The sequence below is a fragment of the Anolis carolinensis genome, unplaced genomic scaffold (assembly GCF_035594765.1).
Source record: "Anolis carolinensis isolate JA03-04 unplaced genomic scaffold, rAnoCar3.1.pri scaffold_11, whole genome shotgun sequence".
Lineage (NCBI taxonomy): Eukaryota > Metazoa > Chordata > Lepidosauria > Squamata > Dactyloidae > Anolis > Anolis carolinensis.
This window is the reverse complement of record NW_026943822.1, coordinates 6,424,461-6,446,809: the sequence shown is the minus strand read 5'-3', so window position 1 is coordinate 6,446,809 and position 22,349 is coordinate 6,424,461. Positions and strand designations below refer to the sequence as shown.

Genomic DNA, 22,349 nt, shown 5'->3' with positions numbered 1-22,349 from the left:
AATTAAACAGACACAAAGAGCAAAGGCATTTCCATCCTCAGCCTTTCCCTCTCGCCATGAAAATTATCATATCTGCCTGCCAGTAGGAAAACCTTCAGCATGAGAGCAAGAGAAACACAGACCATGGCCCCAAGTACAAAGGCTTTGTTTTCTGCAAGGGATTTCTACAAGGTTGAAACAGAACACGGATAAGACACGTCTCCTATTCCTTCCTCCATAGTCTTTTGCTGTGTCTCCGGTGTGCCAAGGAGTTCTTCCCCATCATCTGGGGGTCAAATAACTGTGTACATTTTTTTAAAACCTTGTAAAGCAATCCCAGGGATATGAGAGAATATCTTTGGAGACAGGAGGTGGAAAAGAAGAGAAGAGAAGGGGTTGGTAAAGAGGGACTAGACAACCATGAAAATTCATTGGTTACTTGGCAAACCTTGGCAACTGAGATCCCATGCACAGCAGCCCCTACATCGTCTTCTATGGATTTGGACAGCTTTGTTTGCTATGTGGTTTTTTACTGCACCAAAGGATGGAATGGAGTATGCGTAAGAAAGAGCATGCATGTGCAGGAAGACCCATATGGACTGTGGATTCCAAACATGAGTATATTTGGATATTTAGGAACATGGAATGCATTTGCGACAGGATAATGTCATCTAGGCCATAGCAAACACAGCTGCCATTGAAATTTTGGCATCTTGGAGGTTAAGATCGTCCGGGGAGGCCACACTCTCAGTCCCACTTCCTTGGCAGGCGTGACAGGAGGGAATGAGAGACAGGGCCTTCCTTCCTCGGCTGTGGAACCCCCCCTCCCCAGTCACATCAGGTCAGCCCCTTCTCTCCCGGCCTTCAAGACAAAACTTTGGGACCAAGATTTTGATAAGTAATTGTAGCAAAGCAATAACCACGATGAAAGTGGTTGACAAATGGAGCCCGGGATTATGATTTGGATGGTGTGATTTTGTTGTTTTAATCATTTATGTTTCAATTGTTTGGTTTTAATTGTAACAGAGACTGCAAATCAAATCGTTGCTTCTGTGTGATATTATTTAAAAATCCGTTCCATAAGATTTTTCACGGAGCGCCTTTTTGGATGCTTTTGGGGAACCCGAGAGTCCCACAGAACACCATTTGGGAACCGCTGCTCTGGAGACAGGACGGTAGTCTAATGTGGATCTTTCATCCAGCAAGGAGAAACAGAGGCGGCAGTCCTTTGCATGGAGATCAGTGTAACTAGCTGAACTTAGAGGACCTTGTTTCCCCGTGGGATTCCACTGAGAGCATCCTCCGTTCATACACTTGAAGGAATGCCTCCGCTCCTCCGCCTGATAGAGACTTCCCAAAAGCGACGTGCTCAAAGGGGAGAACTGGAACAAAGCTCTCTCAGTGCTGGGCTGGGGAACGTGAGTTGGCGGAGGAGGGGAGGCAGGAGATGCACTAATTAGCACTGGGCCCATCACCTCCCATTAAGGGCTTGTCACTGTTTGCTTGATGTAGCTGAAGGCAAGGGAGCCGAGATGTGTGATGCTTACCTGTCTCTTTCTCATTAACAGACTGCAGGGTGAGAACAGGCGCTTATTGCCTGTGCCGCAAGACGGAGAGAGCATCAGTAGCACAGGCCTGCCTCCCTTGCTCCATCCCATTATTGAACAGGGTTCTGAGCAGGAATAGGCCATTGAGCCATGCCTCTAGGTCTGCACATCAGCAATGGGGACAAGGGGGTGTGCTCATGGGAAAGGAATAACCTCCTTTGCTGAGACGGCTCAGAAACGCATTGCTATGACCACAGTTCACACGATTCTTGTGACATCTTATATATCAGGCATGGGCAAACTTTGGTGTTTTGGACTTCAACTCACACCATTCCTGGCCTCAGGCCCCTTCCTTTTCACTTAAGCGGCTGAGGGGAAAGGAAAGGGCCTGAGGCCAGGAATGGTGCGAGTTGAAGTCCAAAACACCTTCAGGGAAGGCTGAAGTTTGCCCATGCCTGATATTTGTATCCATTGCAGGGTTACGCTATTTAAGATATAATACATATAATATTAAAACTTTATTTATATACCGCTCCATCTCCTCGAGAAGACTCAGGGCGGTTTCCAACATGAACATAAAACACATTCAATTGTCATAAAACGCCATACAACAAAGTTAAACATAATAAACATAATAAACAACATTATAAGACAGAACCAAAACAATTCTATTAATCTACAATATCATATCTACAAGCTTTAAGATCCTGAATCAAAATCTCAAGAGGCTCGAGAGTAGGAAGGACCAAAAAGCATCTTGCTTTTCTGATCTGGGCACACTATGCAGCTTCTACTATCCTGCATCACCATCATCACCAGTAACAACAACAACAACAACAACAACAATTTAACTCTCTTTGTGCCTCAATGATATAAAAATATTAAGCAGGATGTCAGATCTTCCTGGCCTCAAGTATCCACCCACATCAAGGTTTTATAATGAATCTGCTTTCTCAGTCCAAAACCAGATGATCAATTAAACGGGCATTCTTTAAATTAACTGACAGCCCTATAAGACAATGATGAGAGTTGAGCAGAAAATGTGGATGACAAAGATTTATAATGTCCAAATGACAGAAAGTGCTTGTTTCATAATTTGTTTTTTAAAAGCTTGATTTTTGTTTACTGGCATTCATTGAAACCTTTGATATCACTGCATATGTATTTATGAATGAGTAGAGAGTGTAATCCCAATAGGAACTCAAATGGAGATATAGGCTACTAAATTTTTTTTTATCTGCAGCCATACAGCATAACACACATTTTAGCACCTCACAAAGTAAAAAAATGTAGGAAAGCAAAAATAACCCTTGACAACAATCACAGGGTGAGGAAGAAGGGATAAAAAGACCAGCAATATTGACTTAAAATTCCTATTTCTCCTACAAGGGGGGATTTTCTTGTTGTCGTATGCAAAACTGGTCCTAATAATAGGATGCAAGGGAAGCAAATACCGCCTATGTCACTATTCCAGATGTGTGTTTGTGGCACAAACATCTGGGCTTCGTATAGCACCTATATATTGCCATATGCCATGATTACATCATAATTACGTCTTCTGAGGCCAGGAAATAAATCTGAGGATGAATAATTGCACAGCGAATACATACAATTCTCCTTAGGAAAAAGCAACACAGCAAAATCCAAGGGGAAGTTTGTTCAGAGCCAACAGAGATCTCTCACTTTTAACAAATGTTAACATTATTTGCCAAATTAAGGCAAAACTATCAATTTCTCGTGTTCGAAACACTTTGAGACAAAAGCACCTTACTTTAAACATCTGCACATTAGCAAACCTTATAGTGTTTCCCAGAGATGTCAAATGCACACCAGACCAGGCCTGCCTTTTAAAATGTAAACAGTTAACATGAATACATGTTTTAAAAATACACAGAAACATGCTTAACTCAACTGCAGGAAATGCACACAGAACATTATGAAAAATGAGCAAATAAATGCTTAATTGCTTATATTAGAGGAATTACATATGGAAAGAGATTTCCAAATATTTTACATCTAGATAGATGTACCCATATGCCATTTATGTGGATTACCCCAAACCATCTTCTACTGGGAAGGTTGGGGAAAGCTAACTGGGATCATCTCCAAGCAGAACTGGCCCTTCAAACCAAAAATCAAGGCGACTGCTTCAGCGACAGGTGCTTGAGGGGAGAGGCATGCAACACCAGCACCTGGTTTGTTCTTCCTAACCATTCCCATCTGCTTGCAGGCAAACCACTGTGGTCAGCATTCCCTTAAACACTTTTATTTTCAACAGATGCGGTGGAGAATGCTGTTGCATTGTCTGCATTCAACAGGCAGCCCAGTTTGCATCTGACTGTCAAATAGAGGAAGAATGCCACCTAAGGTAACAAAGCATCTTCTATCAAAGCTGGCTTGGGAGAAGACGGTGACCCTGGGCAAAGTGTCTTTGGTGGGAACTCCTCCCACTTCCTACTTGTTTTACCTCTCTATCTACTCTCACCAATGGCAGACTGGGTCCCAAAATATTGGTTGCTTGGAAATAAGTAATATAACGTAAATTTTAGGTGCCTACTGTAATAAACTTCTATTATGCTTCCAAGCTACTAAAGGGTCATCAACCTTTTTAACCTGTTGTCTAATGTTTAAGGGGGCCCACTTGCTATTGAGCAAGCTAGCACGACATTGGATCCCACAGATCCCAAAGCACTCCTGATGCTTTCCTTCTGGGGTAGAACGAGCAAGCAGGTGGACCCTTTCTGGACTATGGGTATTAGTGGATACCCAATGATACCAATGCCATGTTGGGATGATGATGATGTTTATTTATACCCTGCCTTTTCTCTCCACAAAGGAGACTCAAAGCAGCTATACCAGTGAGCATTTAAGCAATATCTATCTGCCTGTGTATGTATACAGATTCATTGTGTGAGCTAGAAGATTCTTTAGACAATGATTTGTCTCAAGCCAGAACTTTTTCTTCTGAGATTGATGGTTGTCCAGGTAAAGCAGGCATGGGCAAACTTTTTTTTGCCTTGGGGCCACACTGTGGGCCCGGCCAGGAGGTTGGGGGCCAGGAAAGGGCAGTGCAGGGGTCACCCTCAGGTTGTTCTCCCGGCATAAGGACGAGGCTACTCACCCCATCCTTATGGTGGGAGAAAGGCAAGACACACAGTAACTGCCGCGATCCTCCTCCCCCGATCCTCAGGCTGTCCACTTGGCATTATTTTTGATTGATTTTATTGTGGTATTGTTTTATGTATTAACGATGTAATTTATGTTTTCCTTTAATAGTGATGTAGCTGTATTTATTGCACCGTATGTATTGTTACATTACTTACATCATCATCATCATCATCATCATTATTATTATGCCAGGAGGAAGGCAAGACAGGCCGTGACTGAGAGTGCTCCAAAGGGCTGTCATGCCTTCCTCGAGCTGTCCTCCTAGCATAAGAATGGGGCCGCTCGCACCATCCTTAGGCTGGGAGGAGGGTGAGACACGTGGTTGCTGAGAGAGCCGCAGAGGGCTCTCAGCTGCTGCGTGCCTTCCTCCCTTGTCTTTTTGGCATAAGGATGTGGTGGGACACCAAGCCAAGAGGACAAGGAAAGAAAGGAGGGCCTGAGGTAAGCACTTGGGGGCTGCATCTGGCCCCCAGGCCTTAGTTTGCCCATGCCTGAGATAAAGTGACAACATGGAAGGAATGCTACAATTCATGACCACAGCAGCACAATTGTTATATGCTCAAGTGTGGAAGAATATGGAGATTTCATGATGTGAAGACTGGATATCAAAGTTGTCTGAGTTGGCAGAATGGATACATCCTCTACTTTAGTAAATAGTGAGGGTTTCTTTTTTGTCCCATATGACAGCTTCCCTGACTAGAGCCTTTATATATAATCCATATAGTTTACTGTCTGGGTTTTAAGTGATTCACCGATTACATAAATTACACACACGTTGCAAATCCCCAGTGTAGACACATTTCCGAGCATCCTCAAAGCACAAGGAGGTGTTTTTTTTTCTTGATGCACAATCATTTCAGGATGGATAGCAATTTTTAGCTTATTAAAATCCTATTCCTTATCACATTCTAAAATGCAAAATAATCTTTGTGACAGTAATCGTCACCCCAATGACTATTGTTAAAGGGAAAGTGTGGCTGTTTCACCCTGAAAGCAAACCTGTCAACCTGCTCTGAAATAAAGCAGAAAGAACGGAAATATGCCGGCGTCGAAGCACCTGCTCCGCCAAATTGTGTCCTAGGAGCCACCAGGCATTTCAAATGGGACAATCCCAACAGGCCAAGCCTTTCAAGAGCCCTGACCCACAGAATATCTGCCTCTCATCGGCTTCAGCAGCTGATCAGGCGGAATTTAATTATTGGCATATATGTCCTGCTAATCTGTTAAAACCTGCAGCATGTGAATGCTGCACTACATCCATGCTACATATTCCAGTATTCAATCATTATTCCTTTGGAAATGCCACTTATCCCAAAGAAATGGGAATGGCCATACATATGAACATACATATGTATGTATTTTCCAGGATGGCTTCTACATCCAGAGAGCCATGCCAATCCCACCAACAATGGATCTGGACCAAACCTGGCACACAAGCCCATCATGACCAACTTAAAATACTGGCAGGCTTTGGAGGAGGATGGACCCAGGGTGATGAGAGTTGTAGTACACCCACATCTGGAGAGCCGTGTGAACCACGCCAACTGATCTGGACCAAATCTGGCACACATATTGGGGGGGTTGGGCTGAGGGGTTGTGATCGACAGGATAATGGGAGTTGTAGTCCACATACATCCAAAGAACCATGTGAAACCCATCACCTATATGATTTTATAAATGGACCTATTATAAGGTTATGCATTTTCTAATGGCTCCATTTATACACTTCAAAATCAAACAACGACTTCTTCTAATAAACAGAAGTACAAAATCCCTAAACCAGGCAACACCAGATATCTAAGCTTATATATATTCAGGCACATACAAGACAAATACGGACATACAACCAATGGCTCACCACGAGGTCTTGATATCTACCTGAGTTTTCAGACATTCACCAAAAAATGGGAATGCTGGCAATCGCTGGCTTTGAACATTCACAGTAGTAATCAGTTGGAAATCTTCATGTGTTCTGTGTCTCTGTACACACAATGTATGTGTGAACATTTCTGAAACATGTGTGCACATGTGTTCGTGTCTGTGTAAGTGCCTACCTAGAGATTCGTTTCAAATCCTGTTCCCAGCGGACGGACGGCACAGATAGCTTTTTAAAATGTTAAACAATCCCAGAAGAAGGATCAGATTACACACAAAGGCTCACATCCCACGTCGGTGCTAAAATAAGAACCGTATTTTTCAAAAGTACAGAACGCTCAGGCAGAGCAGCCTGTGTTCCTTATGGCCAAATGTTTGAAGGGCTTAGCAAGCTGGGAACAGGCCTCTACCAACATCCGGAAGACATATTTATACTTTCCCCTGAGCAATGTATAAAAGAGGCTGGATAGCATTCATTGTCATTCCATGGAACCCCTTCCTGCACCTTTTCTGATCCATAGGCATTTATTGACAGCAGTTCCCAATGAAATCCACTTGCACATGGTAACATTTTATTAACATTAATAGGTTGCCTTACGATAAACATTTCTCAATGGGACCAAACAATAAAACTAGTGGTGGTGGTGGCAAACTCTATTTAAACCAGGCATGGGCCACCTTGGGCCCTCCAATAGGCTGTTAGGAATTGTGGGAGTTGAAGTCCAAAACACCTGAAGGACTAAGTTGGCCCATGCCTGATTTAAACCCTCCTTTCCCCCCAAGACAGGGTAACTTGCGCAGTAAAAAGGCCACCATTAAAAGCACATAAAAAGGCAATATTCAAGCCGAATAAAACGACTAGCATATATACAAGTATTCCGTCTAAAACATGTTTTAAAAGTTAAACATTTAAGCAGCAGGAAAGACTTAGGACACAAAAGGGTTGCTTTTGTGCCGTGAGAACTCAGGTATCTCCTCACAAGGCTTTTCCTTGCATTTGTGTACAAGAGGGGAGGGGAGGCTTCCTATAAGCAGATTTCAAAACAGCCAGTGCGATTAAGCCAGGTTGGTGATGCGGTTGGCAAAGGGAAGGAGGAGAAAGGGAAGCCAAGGGTCGCCAGAGAAATTTTGCATATGCCAGTCACTATTTGTTTGTTTGGGGTGGGCGGGGGGGGGGGGGGGGGAAGGAAATGGATTGAATGCATATATGTGAAAAGACCATGATGGGAACAAGAGGGATGTGGTTATGGGTCCATTTCAGGAACGTGGCAATCCATATCCCTTCATCCCATTCCAATAAAATTTGAAGGGAAATATTTCTGCAAGATCATCATTTGCAAAGCTTGCTAAAGGATGGTTTCCCTTTTTTTAGACGACGTACAGCTAAAGCATTTGCTCCATATCAGTGGTTCTTAACCTGGGTCCCCAGATGTTTTTGGCCTTCAAGTCCCAGAAATCCTAACAGCTGGTACACTGGATTTCTGGAAGTTGTAGGCCAAAAACATCTGGAGACCCCAGGTTGAGAACCACTGCTCCATGTAGTCCAGTCGCGAACAGATTCATGTCACTGTCAAAAACAGCCACTACGTGGCAAGCTACACAATTTTTATCCTGACCTCCACATTCAGTGAGGGGACCCCAAATGGGATCGTGATCCATAGTTTAAGAAGCTTTGGTCTCATCCACTGAACTCCAGCACAGCCCAAATAACCCAAAGAAAGAAAAGTCCTAAATAGGTGGGGGAAATACACTGATATTCTACATAGAGAGCATCCATATGGCCCCCACTGAGCTCCTGAGAAGACCCTCCTTCTCAGATACTAGAGTGAATCCAACAACATGAGTAACCATAATTAATAGCCAGACTTCTCCGAATGTTCTTGGGCTGCAATATCCAATGTTCCTCACTACTATCTGTCCTGCCTAGGGCTACTGGAACTTGTAGTCTAGCAGAATCTGAAGGTACATATCATTTTCTCCCACTCTAATATTTCAGACAGAAATATAGCCTTCCTACATGTTTCATGGTTGACATTTTGGGTATTATGAAAAAGACTGAGAGAATAGTCGCTAGTTCTGCAGCTCCTCACTCATAGACTAAAGCAACATGGTCCGTGAAAAACTGACTAGTGCTCTTCTCCAACCTGGAACCCTTCAGACACATTGCAGTACAACCACCATCATCCCTGGTCAGAGTGAGTGCTGGGCTGAATGTGAGGTAGGCAAGGCCAGGATGATTTCTGCAAAATCAGAACACCTGAAGGTGTTGTATAAGCTGCTTCTCAAAGGAAAGATGCCCAGCAGCATGTTTTAAGGGGAGAAAAATGAACCAGACTCACACATACATATACTAGCTTGAGGACCCGGTGGTGCCCAGGTGATTTGAAAAAGGCATTGTTGTTTTAAGATGTTAAGTAATATCACTGAAGTTTGGTCTAGAGCCATCATCGGCTGGGTTCAGTGCTCTCTGAATAAGGGTGAACTACAACTCCCTGATTCCCAGGGCAATCGCCTCCAAACCCTGCTAGTATACAAAGTTGACTATGTTGGGTCTGTGTTCCAAGTTAGTCCCATGTCTATCGTTGGTGGGGTTCAGAGTGCTCTTAGATTGCAGGTGAACTATACATTCCAGTACCTACAACTCTTATAAATCATGGTGAATTCTCCCCAAACTGCTCTCGCTAGTATGTTCAATTGCTGATCAATTCCTCTGTTTGCTGTGTGCCATAGGAAAGAGTAGGAAAGGGTTAAGGGAGAGGCAGTGGGCGGGGTCATGAAAATAGAGAGAGAAAGGAACACTGGGATGTGCTCGCTGTAACCTGCAATGTCCTGGGAGAAAGTGACTTGATGGCTCCTCAGCACTGGGAACTCGAGCCTGTTTGTGGAGGCAGGAGGCTGCCTGTGTGGGCGGACACCCGTGCCACATACACACAAACAGATTTTATTATGTGTATAGATAGATATAGATATATAGAATAATTCAAAAACAAGAGAAGCATTGCAGTTACCCTCCTGGAAGAAGAAGAGGGTAGAAGAGCACAGTCAGTCATTGTCACTCCGACAAGTGCTTCAGGAGTGAAAAATTAGGTTAAGAGTAGGGAGAGCCACAGGTGAATCTCTATGCTTCCATGATGTTCTCACTGTTGGACCAGCCATCATTTTTGCCCTTGCTCGCATTGTAGGGATTTTGAAAGTCTCCCTTCAGAACAAGGAAAGAACCCACCATTTTGGAAGAAAAGGCAGGACTAAAGAGCAAGAAGTGGGTACAGCTGCCCCTCCATAACTGTGGATTCAACTACCCACCGTTCGAAAATATGACAGAGATAACATTCCCAAAAGGCAAACTCTAATTTTGCCATTTTATATCAGGGAAACGGTTTTGCTATATCACTGACTATCATGGGAGTTGAGTGCCTATGGATTTTGCCATTCATAGGTGTTCCCAGCAGATACCAAGGGCATGCTGTTTATCGATTTATCCGTGTAAATGCACCCCATGAAGGGGCTCCTGGGTAGATTTCCAAGAAAATGCTTCCTTGGGCATTTTTGGTTGGGGATTCTTGCCAAAAAGAATTTTTCCCAGTCTTTGCTGCCCGGGCCGTTCTCCCTCAACCCTTCATCTACCCCCCCCCCCCCCCGCCCAGTCCAAGTTCCCACTGCCCCCCTTTTGGGAGGTCTGGCGTGGGAAAATGGTCTGGGGGCTTTTCACAAATCCAGTATCCCCTTGAACCAAAACCAATTAGAATGGCCCAAGGTCCTGCAATTGAAGGCCGAGCCTTCTTTTCAAATGCCAGCAAGGAAGGAGCGCGGGATGTGAATGCGTGGCGCTCACTTAAAGTGGTCCTTCAGCTCAGCCCAAGGTGAAAGGAACATTTTGTCTATAGGAACAGCGGCCCCGGTTTCTAAGAAACCAACTGACCAAGACTTTGTCAAATCTCTCTCTCTCTCATTCCCTTCAGCCACCAAAACCTACAGGCACCTCGCTACATCGAACCAAAGGAAGCCAATAAAATATAGCCATTATGCACATTCAGTGTGTGCTTCAAAGAGAAATGAATGCCAGGCAAGGGACAGAACGGCACACACGCTTGTCAAGAAATGGTGAGTGGGTTTTACTCTTCTGTTGAGACATTCATCTCTGCAGTTCTGCTTTCAAAGTTCTTCCATATAATATAATACAGTAGAGTCTCACTTATCCAACATAAACGGGCCGGCAGAACGTTGGATAATCAAAAATGTTGGATAATAAAGGAAGGATTAAGGAAAAGCCTATTAAACATTAAATTACATTATGATTTTACAAATTAAGCACCAAAACATCATGTTTTACAACAAATCAGCAGAAAACCCAGTTCAATACACAGTAACGTTATGTAGTAATTGTATTTACGAATTTAGCATCAAAACATCACAATGTATTGAAAACACTGATTACAAAAATATTGACTACTAAAAGGCAAACTGCATTGGCTAATACAGAATGCTGGATAAGTAAAGGTTGGATAAGTGAGACTCTACTGTAATAATAATAATAACAATAATAATAATAATAATAATAATAATAATAATAATGACCTCAAGATTGAACTTCAAAGACTCTGGCAGAAACCAGTACAGGTGGTCCCGGTGGTGATTGGCACATTGGGTGCCATGCCAAAAGATCTCAGTCGGCATTTGGAAACAATAGACATTGACAAAATCACGATCTGCCAACTGCAAAACGCCACCCTACTGGGATCTGCGCGCATCATCCGAAAATACATCACACAGTCCTAGAAACTTGGGAAGTGTTTGACTTGTAATTTTATCATACGAAATCCAGCATATCTATCTTGTTTGCTGTGTCATACAATAATAATTACAATAATAATAATAATAATAATAATAATAATAATAATCTTTATTTATATACTGCTCCATCTCCTCAAGAGGACTCAGGGCGGTTTCCAACACGAACATAAAAAACATTCAATTATCAGAAAACACCATGCAACAAAATTAAACATAGTAAACATAATAAACAACATTGTAAGAAAGAACCAAAACAATTCTATTAAAAACAGGCATAAAATTACCTCTCTCACGGATTCAAGCACAACTATAAACAGGACTTCTAGGAAGACAATGTCAATAATAAGGGATAGGAAAAACTTGTGCATCAGGGATTTTTTTAAAACAAAAATATAATTTAGTTTGATAACAGAGAGCGTAACAGTTGTGCTCAAAAGTAGGTCCAGCAAAACTGGAATTTCGAAAAATACGTTACATTATTGTTATTATGATAGGTTTCGTTCATTGCTCCTTGAATGGGCTTAATGTATCCTATAAGGCTCCACCTCTCTGAATTTCCCCACCTTCGCAATGATTCTGTTCACAGAAACACAGGACCAAGGCACCAGAGGTCTGTATCCAAACTACAGAATTAAGGGTGCTATGGTTCCAGTTTGGCTACCATCATTCCATCCTATGGGGTCCCAAGACACGCAGTGTAGGGAACGGCATGGAGAATTCTAAGCTAAAGTGTCCCTGTGCCTCACCAAACCGCAAATCCCAGGGTTCCATGGGAGGGAATTATGGGGCTAAAGTAGAGTACTGTAACAGCATAATGTGCACAGGCTCCAAGAACGTGTGACTTCCTAAGCACAATACTATCTGACGTCCTTTCCTGCACTGGTTTCTGTTTTCTATAGATATAGCTCTGATTCTCATAGCAATAAGGGAAAGTGGGGAGTGAATTTGCCAAAGAACACTGTGTTGCTGTGAGATATCCCTGTTGTTACCCTGTTTCCCGGAAAATAAGACATCCCCAGAAAATAAGACCTAGTAGAGGTTTTGCTGAATTGCTAAATATAAGGCCTCCCCCGAAAGTAAGACCCAGCAAAGTTTTTTGTTTGGAAGCATGCAGGATTGGTAAATGTACATACCATAGATTGTTGTACATGGAAATAAAGGTAGTAACAGGAAATAATAATAATAATAATAATAATAATAATAATAATAATATAATAACTTTATTCTTGTATCCTCCACCTCCCAGAAGGGACTCAGGGCAGCTTACACAGGGATAAGCCCAACAACAACATAAATTTACATACGAACAGAAAATTAAAACAGTAATTGTAAAACAGTATAGCAATAAAATATAATATTGAAATTCTTGAAAGGATTCACAGTTTGGTTATGCTGTTTTGTGATGACAACTACTGTACAGTAGATAATAAATTTTCATTTTTAAAAATTCAACCATAAATGTGAATTTGTCTTTGTGGAAAAATAAGATATCCCCTGAAAATAAGCTGTCCTTGATAATAGTGCTACAGAGACTGTGGCCATGTCGACACTGACCCTATAATGCAGCGTAGACCCACACAATGAGGTTTACCGGCATTTAACTCCATTATATGAGTCTACATTGACTCTTTTAACCATTACATACATAGAGCTATTTTATTTGTTTATTTATTTATTTATTTATTTATTTATTTATTTATTTATTTTATATATTGCTCTTCTCCCTCAATACACTATAAATACCACACCATAACAACATTATCTTAGATTAAATCCCTACACTGCCATCTACTTCCAAAGTATTTTAAATGAGAGATTCTATTTCTCGTTCTCTGGAAATAATAATAGTAACATATTCTTTATAAGCTTAAATGCGACCGATAAATAGAACAAAAATAAAATCTGTTTAGACACATGCCTTGGGAAACTGCATTCTTGTTGTGGCATTCAATTGACAAAGCAACAAAATAAGTAAGGAAAACCAGCAGATAACCAATCCTAGGGAGATCTTGAATAATAATACAGTAGAGTCTCACTTATCCAACATAAACGGGCCAGCAGAATGTTGGATAATAGGGAGGGATTAAGGAAAAGCCTATTAAATGTCAAATTATGTTATGATTTTACATATTAAGCACCAAAACATCATGCTGTACAACAAATCAACAGAAAAAGTAGTTCAACACACGGTAATTTTATGTAATAACTACTGTATTTACGAATTTAGCACCAAAACATTGCAATGTATTGAAAACATTGACTACAAAAACACTGACTACTAAAAGGCAGACTTGGTTGGATAATACAGAACATTGGATAAGTGAAGCTTGGATAAGCAAGACTCTACTGTAATTATTATTATTATTATTATTATTATACCCCATCTCCATCTCCCCAAAGGGATTCAGGGTGGCTTACATATGGCACAAAGTGCCTAAAACAATGCATAAAATAAACACACAGTTCAATACAAAATAAAACCACTAATATATAAAACAACCATTTGAATGAAGAACAGTGCCAATAACCTAAAGTGTCATCTGTTGTAAAAACATGGCCAACTGTAAACAAGAATAAAGAAAAGGGATAGTGGAAGTTGTAGCTAAGTTGAACCTATTGTAGAGCTCATATAAAGTGCCTTAGATTGGATTCACATCTAGGTTAAACTGCATTAAATAAGTCTACACTGACCTCATAATGTAGTTTCAAACTGCATTATTTAGCATTGTAGACAGTGCTTCTGTCATTCTTTGAGTAAATCCGGTGAAACCAGTAGGACTTAAATAAGTAATTGAATTGGCAGTTAATGACTCCAGCCCATACTCAGTGTAGCCAGTCTAAATATGACCATGTCAGGATCAAACTCAGAAAATGCCATACAAGTTTTCATCTGCGCTTTGGACATATGTCAGTCCAATTAATTAAAATAATATTTGCATAGCTACCAAATTTCAATACAGTCACCTCTTTTTTGACACAACACAAGCAACAAAGGAAACACACATTTGATCAATAGACATGCTTAGAGTCAGGAGAAAAAAGCAGCCTTCATGCATTATTTTGTCATCTTTCTAGTTAGCATCCCCAGACCAAAACAGCCTCATTGGAGATGTAAGCATCATCTAAAATAATGTTCAGCCTCATGAATTAAAATGTGGGTTGTTGGGGATCATGGAAGGTGCAGGGGAGCCACATCGGCGGGGCACATCTTCCCCGTTCTTAAATGCAAAACTGCCCAATTGGCTCACTGTCCTTGGAGCAATTATGAACCATTGAATGGAATGCTTCTTGTTTAGACGATTATAAAGCCACCCAAGAACACTATTGACAATGTTTCCATGTCTCAAATGCTTTTCTTTAAAATGGAAGCCACTGAGACGTTGAGCGGTGGGCCATCAAGTGACCATGACTAATCATGCATTTGTGGAATGGCCTTCAACTTTGTTGAGTGGCAAGGCCCTTGGTTTTTATGAAAGCGGGTTCAGCTCCCAGGAGGCTTGCAAAAGCCAATACTAGAAGGCGCGGGCAGCAAGCATAAGCTGGGACCCCATCTACACTGCCATATAATACAGTTTCAAGCTGCATTATATTATATTTATTTACAATATTTATATCCCGCCTTTCTCTACCCCGAGTGCAGGGGGGCATAAGCATCATCGACTTCTGTCACAGCAGCAAACAACACCAAAAACCTATGGACATTCCCTACGTGGGGCTTAGATAACATTGAACCAGATGGATCAATGGTCTGCCACCATACAAAGCCATTACTAAACCATTTTGAAAATATGTGCAAGTGGAAAAAGCTTGTGTTACTTTACTCAACGTTACTTTCTCTTGTCTTTTTGGTGGGCAAAGTTGAAGGAGGCTACTCCCTAACATCCTGATGTCACAGGCTGGATCCGCTTTGAGGCAGATTGTATCCGTTTACACTGCCATATAATCCAGTTCAAAGCAGGTAATCTGCACTCAGAAACTGGATGATATGGCAGTGTAGACGGGGCCACAGCCTGCTACAACCAAAGCTCTGTTAAAGGGAGTGCGGCAAGGAAGGGCAGAAGAAGGACAAAGGTGCAAAGAAGCCAAACTGCATCAACATAAGAGCCCTTCGGTAAAATATGCATTTTGCTCCACCATATGTGGCGTGCTCATTTCAAAATGATTTTCAGAAACAAAGGCTATCAGAATCATATCATCACAGAATTGGAAGAGACCCCATGGGCCATCTAGTCGAACCCCATTCTTTCTGCCACACAGGAAAAGCACAATCAAAGCACCCCTGACAGATGGCCACCCAGCCTCTGTTTAAAAGCTTCCAAGGAAACCATGACTAAACATTGCCCTATTACTTTCCAAAGTGCTTGGTCATCATTAGCTGTTCTCTGGATAGTACAATATAGGTGCCATCGCCGTCTCATATAGAAGCAGTAGCTGTACTGTACATATAATATATAATATCATACAGTATCACAGATCTTGTGCTGACAATATTGTTAAAGAGACATTGATCATTCCCATGTCTTTTAATTCCCATCTAGTTTTCGGGAGTTGGGGGGGGGGGGGGACCAAAATAGGTGCTTAATGGTTTTCGTCATTCCCCTCTCTTTGAGTATTAGGAATCAAATGACTCGGTCTTATCTTCCCAAGACTATACACTAGAGCTGAGCTCCATTTCCAGAAAAAAACTATCCACTGCTTTGACTCCTGTCCCTGCAAACATGGGGATCCAGCACATCATGAAATTACTGGATTACAAACGGTTTCCAAATGAGAGCCTATATGCTTTGGAACATACCTCTGAGCAGACATGCACAGAACTGTAATGCTAGGCTATGATTTTAATGTATTTACAAGAGAGTAAGCCCACATTATTTATTACTGGAGCCTCCGGTGGCACAGCAGGTTGTACTACTGAGCTGTGGAACTTGCTGAAAGGTTGGCGGTTCAAATCCAGGTCGCGGGGTGAACTCCTATTGTTAGCCCCAGCTTCTGCCAACCTAGCAGTTTGAAAACATGCAAATGTGAGTATATTGATAGGTACTACTCCAGCAAGAAGGTAACGATGCTCCATGCAGTTATGCCAGCCACATGACCTTGGAGGTGTCTATGGACAACACCGGCTATTCGGCTTAGAAATGGAGATGAGCACCAAGCCCCAGAGTCAGACATGACTATTGACTAGGCTTCATGTCAGGAGAAAACCTTTACCTTTACCTAAGCCCACATTGGATACAGCAGGTCTTACTCCCAATAAACATGCAAAGCACTCTGGGGCCAAGCAAATATTTACTTAAGTCCTTCTGGTTGAGTTCAGTGGACTATATACGAATATACGAATATGCAGTCAGAAGCAAATCTCACTGAGTAACTAGTGATTCAAGCTACTTTAAGGTTAAGCGCTTTGAGCAAAGCTGAGAAAGAGTGCCATTCTGCCACACACACACACCCCGCCAGATGATTTTGGCTCTCTGCTGCAGGACCAAGAACAAGAAGATTGCCTGCATTAATTAAACCCACTCAAATGGTGCCGTTCCTTTTTTGCAAATCCTGTTTTATTTTGCTGTCCCCAATTGGGGAAAAATCAAGCATGCTTTGAAAGTAGACATGAAACAGCCACACAAAGGTATAACACATTACAGACCGCTAATTGGATATAACTGCCCACATGGACACGGTTCTGGCACCAATCGTGCAGCATTGTGTGCACAAACGCAGCCAGCGAAATGTGTGTGTTTGAGTCTTACAAATACAATAAGAGAACCCATTTATTCAAGCCAACTGGCAGGGGGTGGCCTCAACAAATGCTAAGGGAGAGAATGATTACACAGAGGGGCGTTTTGGAATCGTGGAAGGGGCTGCATTTTTCTACAAAACTCACACAAGAGTCCCCTTGAACTAAATGAAGCTTATTTCTGAGTAAATACCCACATACCTATAATATATTCAATATGGACGATGCAATGATACACACACACCCCAAAAAGGCACATTCTGATGTCAGGAGCAAGCAGCTCTTACGATACGGTCATCTAATCCTGCTTTTTACCATTCAGAATAGCCATTTTGCTTCTAAAATGATATATAATAAGCACAATATGGCATTTTCGCTTATCCAAGGTTCTGCGGGCCCGTTTATCTTGGATAAGTGAGACTCTACTGTATGTATATATATGTACATATGTGTGTACATATACATATATGCATATATATACATACATACATACACAATCCATGTATATGTATATATGTATATATATGTATGCCTGGAAGCCACAAGGCGTAGAGCCTTTTCAATCTATGCTCCAATTCTGTGGAACTCATTGCCTCCATATGTTAGAACAATGTCAGAGTTGCGACCTTTTGGAAAAGCGCTCAAGACATGGCTGTTTGGTTGTGCATTTAAGTAAATCAGATCAAATTTGCCAAATCTTCACTGTTGAATGTTTTTAGGTTAAATGTTTTTATGTTGAATGTTTTTATGATGAATGTTTTCTATTGTGGAATGATATTTTAAATTGTAAGTTGCTCGGAGCACTCTGGTGGAAACGACTAATTAAGAAATAAAGTGAAGTGAAGTGAAGTATATATATGTATGTATATGTGTATATACATACATACACATATATACATATATACAGATACATACATACATACACAATCCATATTATTATATTATATTATTATTATTATTATATTATATTATTATATGTAGTAAAGGTAAAGGTTTCCCCTGACGTTAAGTCCAGTCATATCTGACTCTGGGGGTTGGTGCTCATCTCCATTTCTAAGCCAAAGAGCCAGCGTTGTCCGTAGACACCTCCAAGGACATGTGGCCAGCATGACTGCATGGAGCGCCGTTACCTTCCTGCCGGAGCGGTACCTATTGATCTACTCACATTTGCATGTCTTCGAACTGCTAGGTTGGCAGAAGCTGGAGCTAACAGCGGCCGCTCACGCCGCTCCCGGGGTTTGAACCTGGGACCTTTGGTCTGCAAGTTCAGCAGCTCAGTGCTTTAACACACTTCGCCACCAGGGCTCCTTATTATTACATGTATTATTTTACTCTTTTATTATTAAAATGATACATAAGCATATTTACATTGAAGAAGATGAGAATAATTATTTGATCAGAGCTGGACAGTCTTAACTTAAATTTGAGCTTTATGTAAATATTCAAAAACATTTAACCTACTGATGCCTCAATTAATGTCATTTTATTGGTATCTATTTTTACTTCTGAAATTTACCACCCTCGGCTTATACTGGAGTCAATGTTTTCCCAGGTTTTTTTGTGCTAAAATTAGGTGCCTCGGCTTATATTTGGGTCAGCTTATATTCGAGTATATACGGTACTTGCTTCAAATTGGAGGAGAGAGAGAGAGAAAGATGTGCTGCTTCCCGTTGCCATGGGAACGGGATGCAGATTTCCCCCCAATTGCTTTTTTATTATTATTTGCTAGACATTGTAATACATATTATGTTTCAACTGGGGCTCTTTTTTTCCTCTCCTGCCAGGACCCTTTATGGATGTTAACCATTCAGGGGGAGGGGGAGGCAGAGCCCAGGGTCCCATCCTCCGCAGCTCCAACAGGTAGTTTGTATGCAGGCAGAGTCGCCCACTCCTCGCCCAGGCCTTGCTCCCTTTCTATGGAAGAGAGGCCCGCCTGCCTGCCTTCCTTTTCTGCTCTGATTCACTCCCAGCACACACACACACACACACACAGAAGGGCGCTGGAGACCCCAGCACCACACAAAGGCAGCTGCCAAAGGCCCTTGAAAAGTGATCAAATTATCAAGAACTTGACCTCACAGGGGGAGGGAGGGAGAGAGGGAGGGGCCAGGGAGAAGCCTGCCAGCCTGCCTGCCACCGAAACCAACCCGGCCAAGGAGGGAGGGAAAGAGAGGTGCCAAGGGAAGGAGACCTCGAAAGGTTGCCGGCAGAATCCTGGCTGGAGGTGACCTCCATCAAAAGTCAGAAGTCTCAAGTGGAAATGGGTGGATGGATGGAAGGATAGGTAGGTAGGTAGGTAGATACATGGATAGATAGATAGATAGATAGATAGATAGATAGATAGATAGATAGATAGACAGACAGACGGACAGGCAGATACATGGATAGATAGGTAGGTAGATACATACATGGATGATTAGGTAAACAGATAGGTAGGCTGAGGGACAGAGGGATACAAAGATACATAGATCAATGGATAGATGGATAGACAGACAGACACATGGGTAGGTAGGTAGGTAGATACATGGCTGGATAGATAGATGGATGATATTGAGTTAGATAGACAGATGAGTAGACAGACAGACAGACAGACAGACGGATGGACAGGTAGATCCATGCATAGATAGGTAGGTAGATACATGGATGGATGGATGATAGGTAGACAGATAGGTAGGCTGAGGGACGGAGGGATACATAGATACATAGATGAATGGCTAGATGAATAGATAGATAGATAGATAGATAGATACATGGGTAGGTAGGTAGGTAGGTAGATACATGGATGAATAGATAGATAGATGATAGATAGATGGATGGATGGGTGGGTGGGTAGGTAGGTAGGTAGACACATGGCTGGATAGATGGATGGATATTGGGTTAGATAGACAGATGAGTAGACAGACAGACAGACACATAGATGGATGGTTGGATGGATGGACAGGTAGATACATGGATAGATATGTAGGATACATGGATGGATATGTAGATACATGGATGGATGGATGGATGATTAGGTAGACAGATAGGTAGGCTGAGGGACGAGGGATACATAGATACATAGATCAATAACTACATGGATAGATGGATGGATGGATAGACAGACAGACAGACACATGATAGGTAGGTAGGTAGATACATGGATGGATAGATAGATAAATAAATAGATGGATGGGTGGGTAGGTAGGTAGATACATGGCTGGATAGATAGACAGATGGATATTGGGTTAGATAGACAGATGAGTAGACAGACAGACAGACACATGGATGGATGGATGGATGGATGGATGGATGGATGGATGGATGGATGGATGGACAGGTAGATACATGGATAGATAGGTAGGTAGATACATGGATGGATGGATGGATGGATGGATGGATGGATGGATAAATAGATAAACAGATAGATAGATGCATGGATGGATAGATAGATGATAAGATAGGCAGGCAGGCAGGCAGATACATGGATGGATAGGTAGGTAGACAGACAGACAGATCCATGGGTTGGTGGGCGGATGGATGCTTGCATCTATATCCATTTGAGACTTTTGGTGAATCAAAAAGGGTGTAACTGTATGTGTGTGTATATATGTATATAAGGTAAAGGTAAAGGTTTCTCCTTCCTGCAGGAGCGGTACCTATTGCTCTACTCACATTTGCATGTTTTCGAACTGCCAGGTTGGCAGAATATATATATATATATATTCATGTGATAACTCCCGACCCCCCGACCCCCGCGCTTAAGCCTTCACCCATCCTCCTCCTCTGAGTTCGTCTCCTGCTCTGCCTCCCGAAGTTTGGCCCGCTCGTGGGAAAACTCGGAGCGAGCCAGGCGAAGCGCGAGCGCGGAGAGACCTACCTGGTTGGAAGACCTGCGGGGCTGCTCCGGGACTGGCCCTTCTCTTCTCCCCGTTCGGCGTGTTGGGCAAGGCGGTCTCCCCGGTGGTCTGTGGGAGTCATTTCTACTTTCGGTTATCTAGCTTTATGATGGGTCGATTACACTCATACAGCTAGATAACCAAAGACAGAAACGGCCCTCCCTCGCTCTTCTCGCTCTCCGGTCGGGATGGGTCTCCGTCGTGGCTCTGCCGGCAAGGGAAGCAAGGGAGAAGGGACGCAGTGAGGCTTTGGGTGGTCACCGCGGGAGGGGAGGGGGAGAGAGTGGGGCCAACCGAGCCCCGTCCCGCTCGCCAGCCTCCTCCGAGCCGCACTCAAGGCATGCCCTCCTGCCTCCCGACTCCCTTTCCAATGGTCAGCACCAGCCTCCTTGGGAGGGAAGTGACGACAGCAGCGCCTCCACCAATCAGCGCCCTCGCATTCAAATCCCCACGCCTTCCCGCCTCTTTTATCCCCCCCCCTTTCCCACCTCTCTTTATCCCCTTCCTCGATGGTTATTTCCGAAAGTATTTTTTAAAAACTCCAAAATCAGAACAGTAAATAAGAAATAAGAAACAGCATCAATCAGGGGGCAGCTAACGACTCTGAACAAAGGATTCCTCCAGGCCAGGAAGGCCATTTAATGCTAACAAAGGTGGATTAATCACAACATTCACACTGGCCTCCAACAGACAAGAGTTCTCTCCCCCCCCCCCCCCCCCAACCCACAGATATATAAACCTTCCTTGCTTAGTTTTCCAAAACACCTCACAACCTCTGAGGATGCCTGCCATAGATGTGGGCGAAACGTCAGGAGAGAATGCTTCTGGAACATGGCCACACAGCCCGGGAAAAGGCCATTTAATGCTAACGAAGGTGGATTAATCACAACATTCACACTGGCCTCCAACATACAAGAGTTCTCTCCCCCCCCCCCCCCCCAACCCACAGATATATAAACCTTCCTTGCTTAGTTTTCCAAAACACCTCACAACCTCTGAGGATGCCTGCCATAGATGTGGGCGAAACGTCAGGAGAGAATGCTTCTGGAACATGGCCACACAGCCCGGGAAAAGGCCATTTAATGCTAACGAAGGTGGATTAATCACAACATTCACACTGGCCTCCAACATACAAGAGTTCTCTCCCCCCCCCCCCCCCCAACCCACAGATATATAAACCTTCCTTGCTTAGTTTTCCAAAACACCTCACAACCTCTGAGGATGCCTGCCATAGATGTGGGCGAAACGTCAGGAGAGAATGCTTCTGGAACATGGCCACACAGCCCGGGAAAAGGCCATTTAATGCTAACAAAGGTGGATTAATCACAACATTCACACTGGCCTCCAACATACAAGAGTTCTCTCTCTCTCCCCCCCCCCCCC

General features: G+C 42.8%; 1 protein-coding gene and 1 non-coding gene across 2 annotated transcripts in view; one reads left to right on the top strand and one right to left on the bottom strand.

The window, feature by feature from the left end:
* The first annotated feature begins 8,676 nt into the window (after nucleotides 1-8,676).
* LOC134293973 (uncharacterized) overlaps nucleotides 8,677-22,349 on the top strand; it is a 43,407-nt gene continuing 29,734 nt past the window's right edge. Inside the window, exons 1-2 of the mRNA XM_062963355.1 lie at nucleotides 8,677-8,787; nucleotides 21,103-21,173. Coding sequence (XP_062819425.1) covers nucleotides 8,677-8,787; nucleotides 21,103-21,173 — 182 coding nt within the window. The remainder of the gene's footprint in view (nucleotides 8,788-21,102; nucleotides 21,174-22,349) is intronic.
* mir9-2 (microRNA mir-9-2) lies at nucleotides 21,041-21,127 on the bottom strand. Its single transcript, NR_129989.1, has one exon. It is a non-coding gene; the product is annotated as a microRNA mir-9-2 (primary transcript).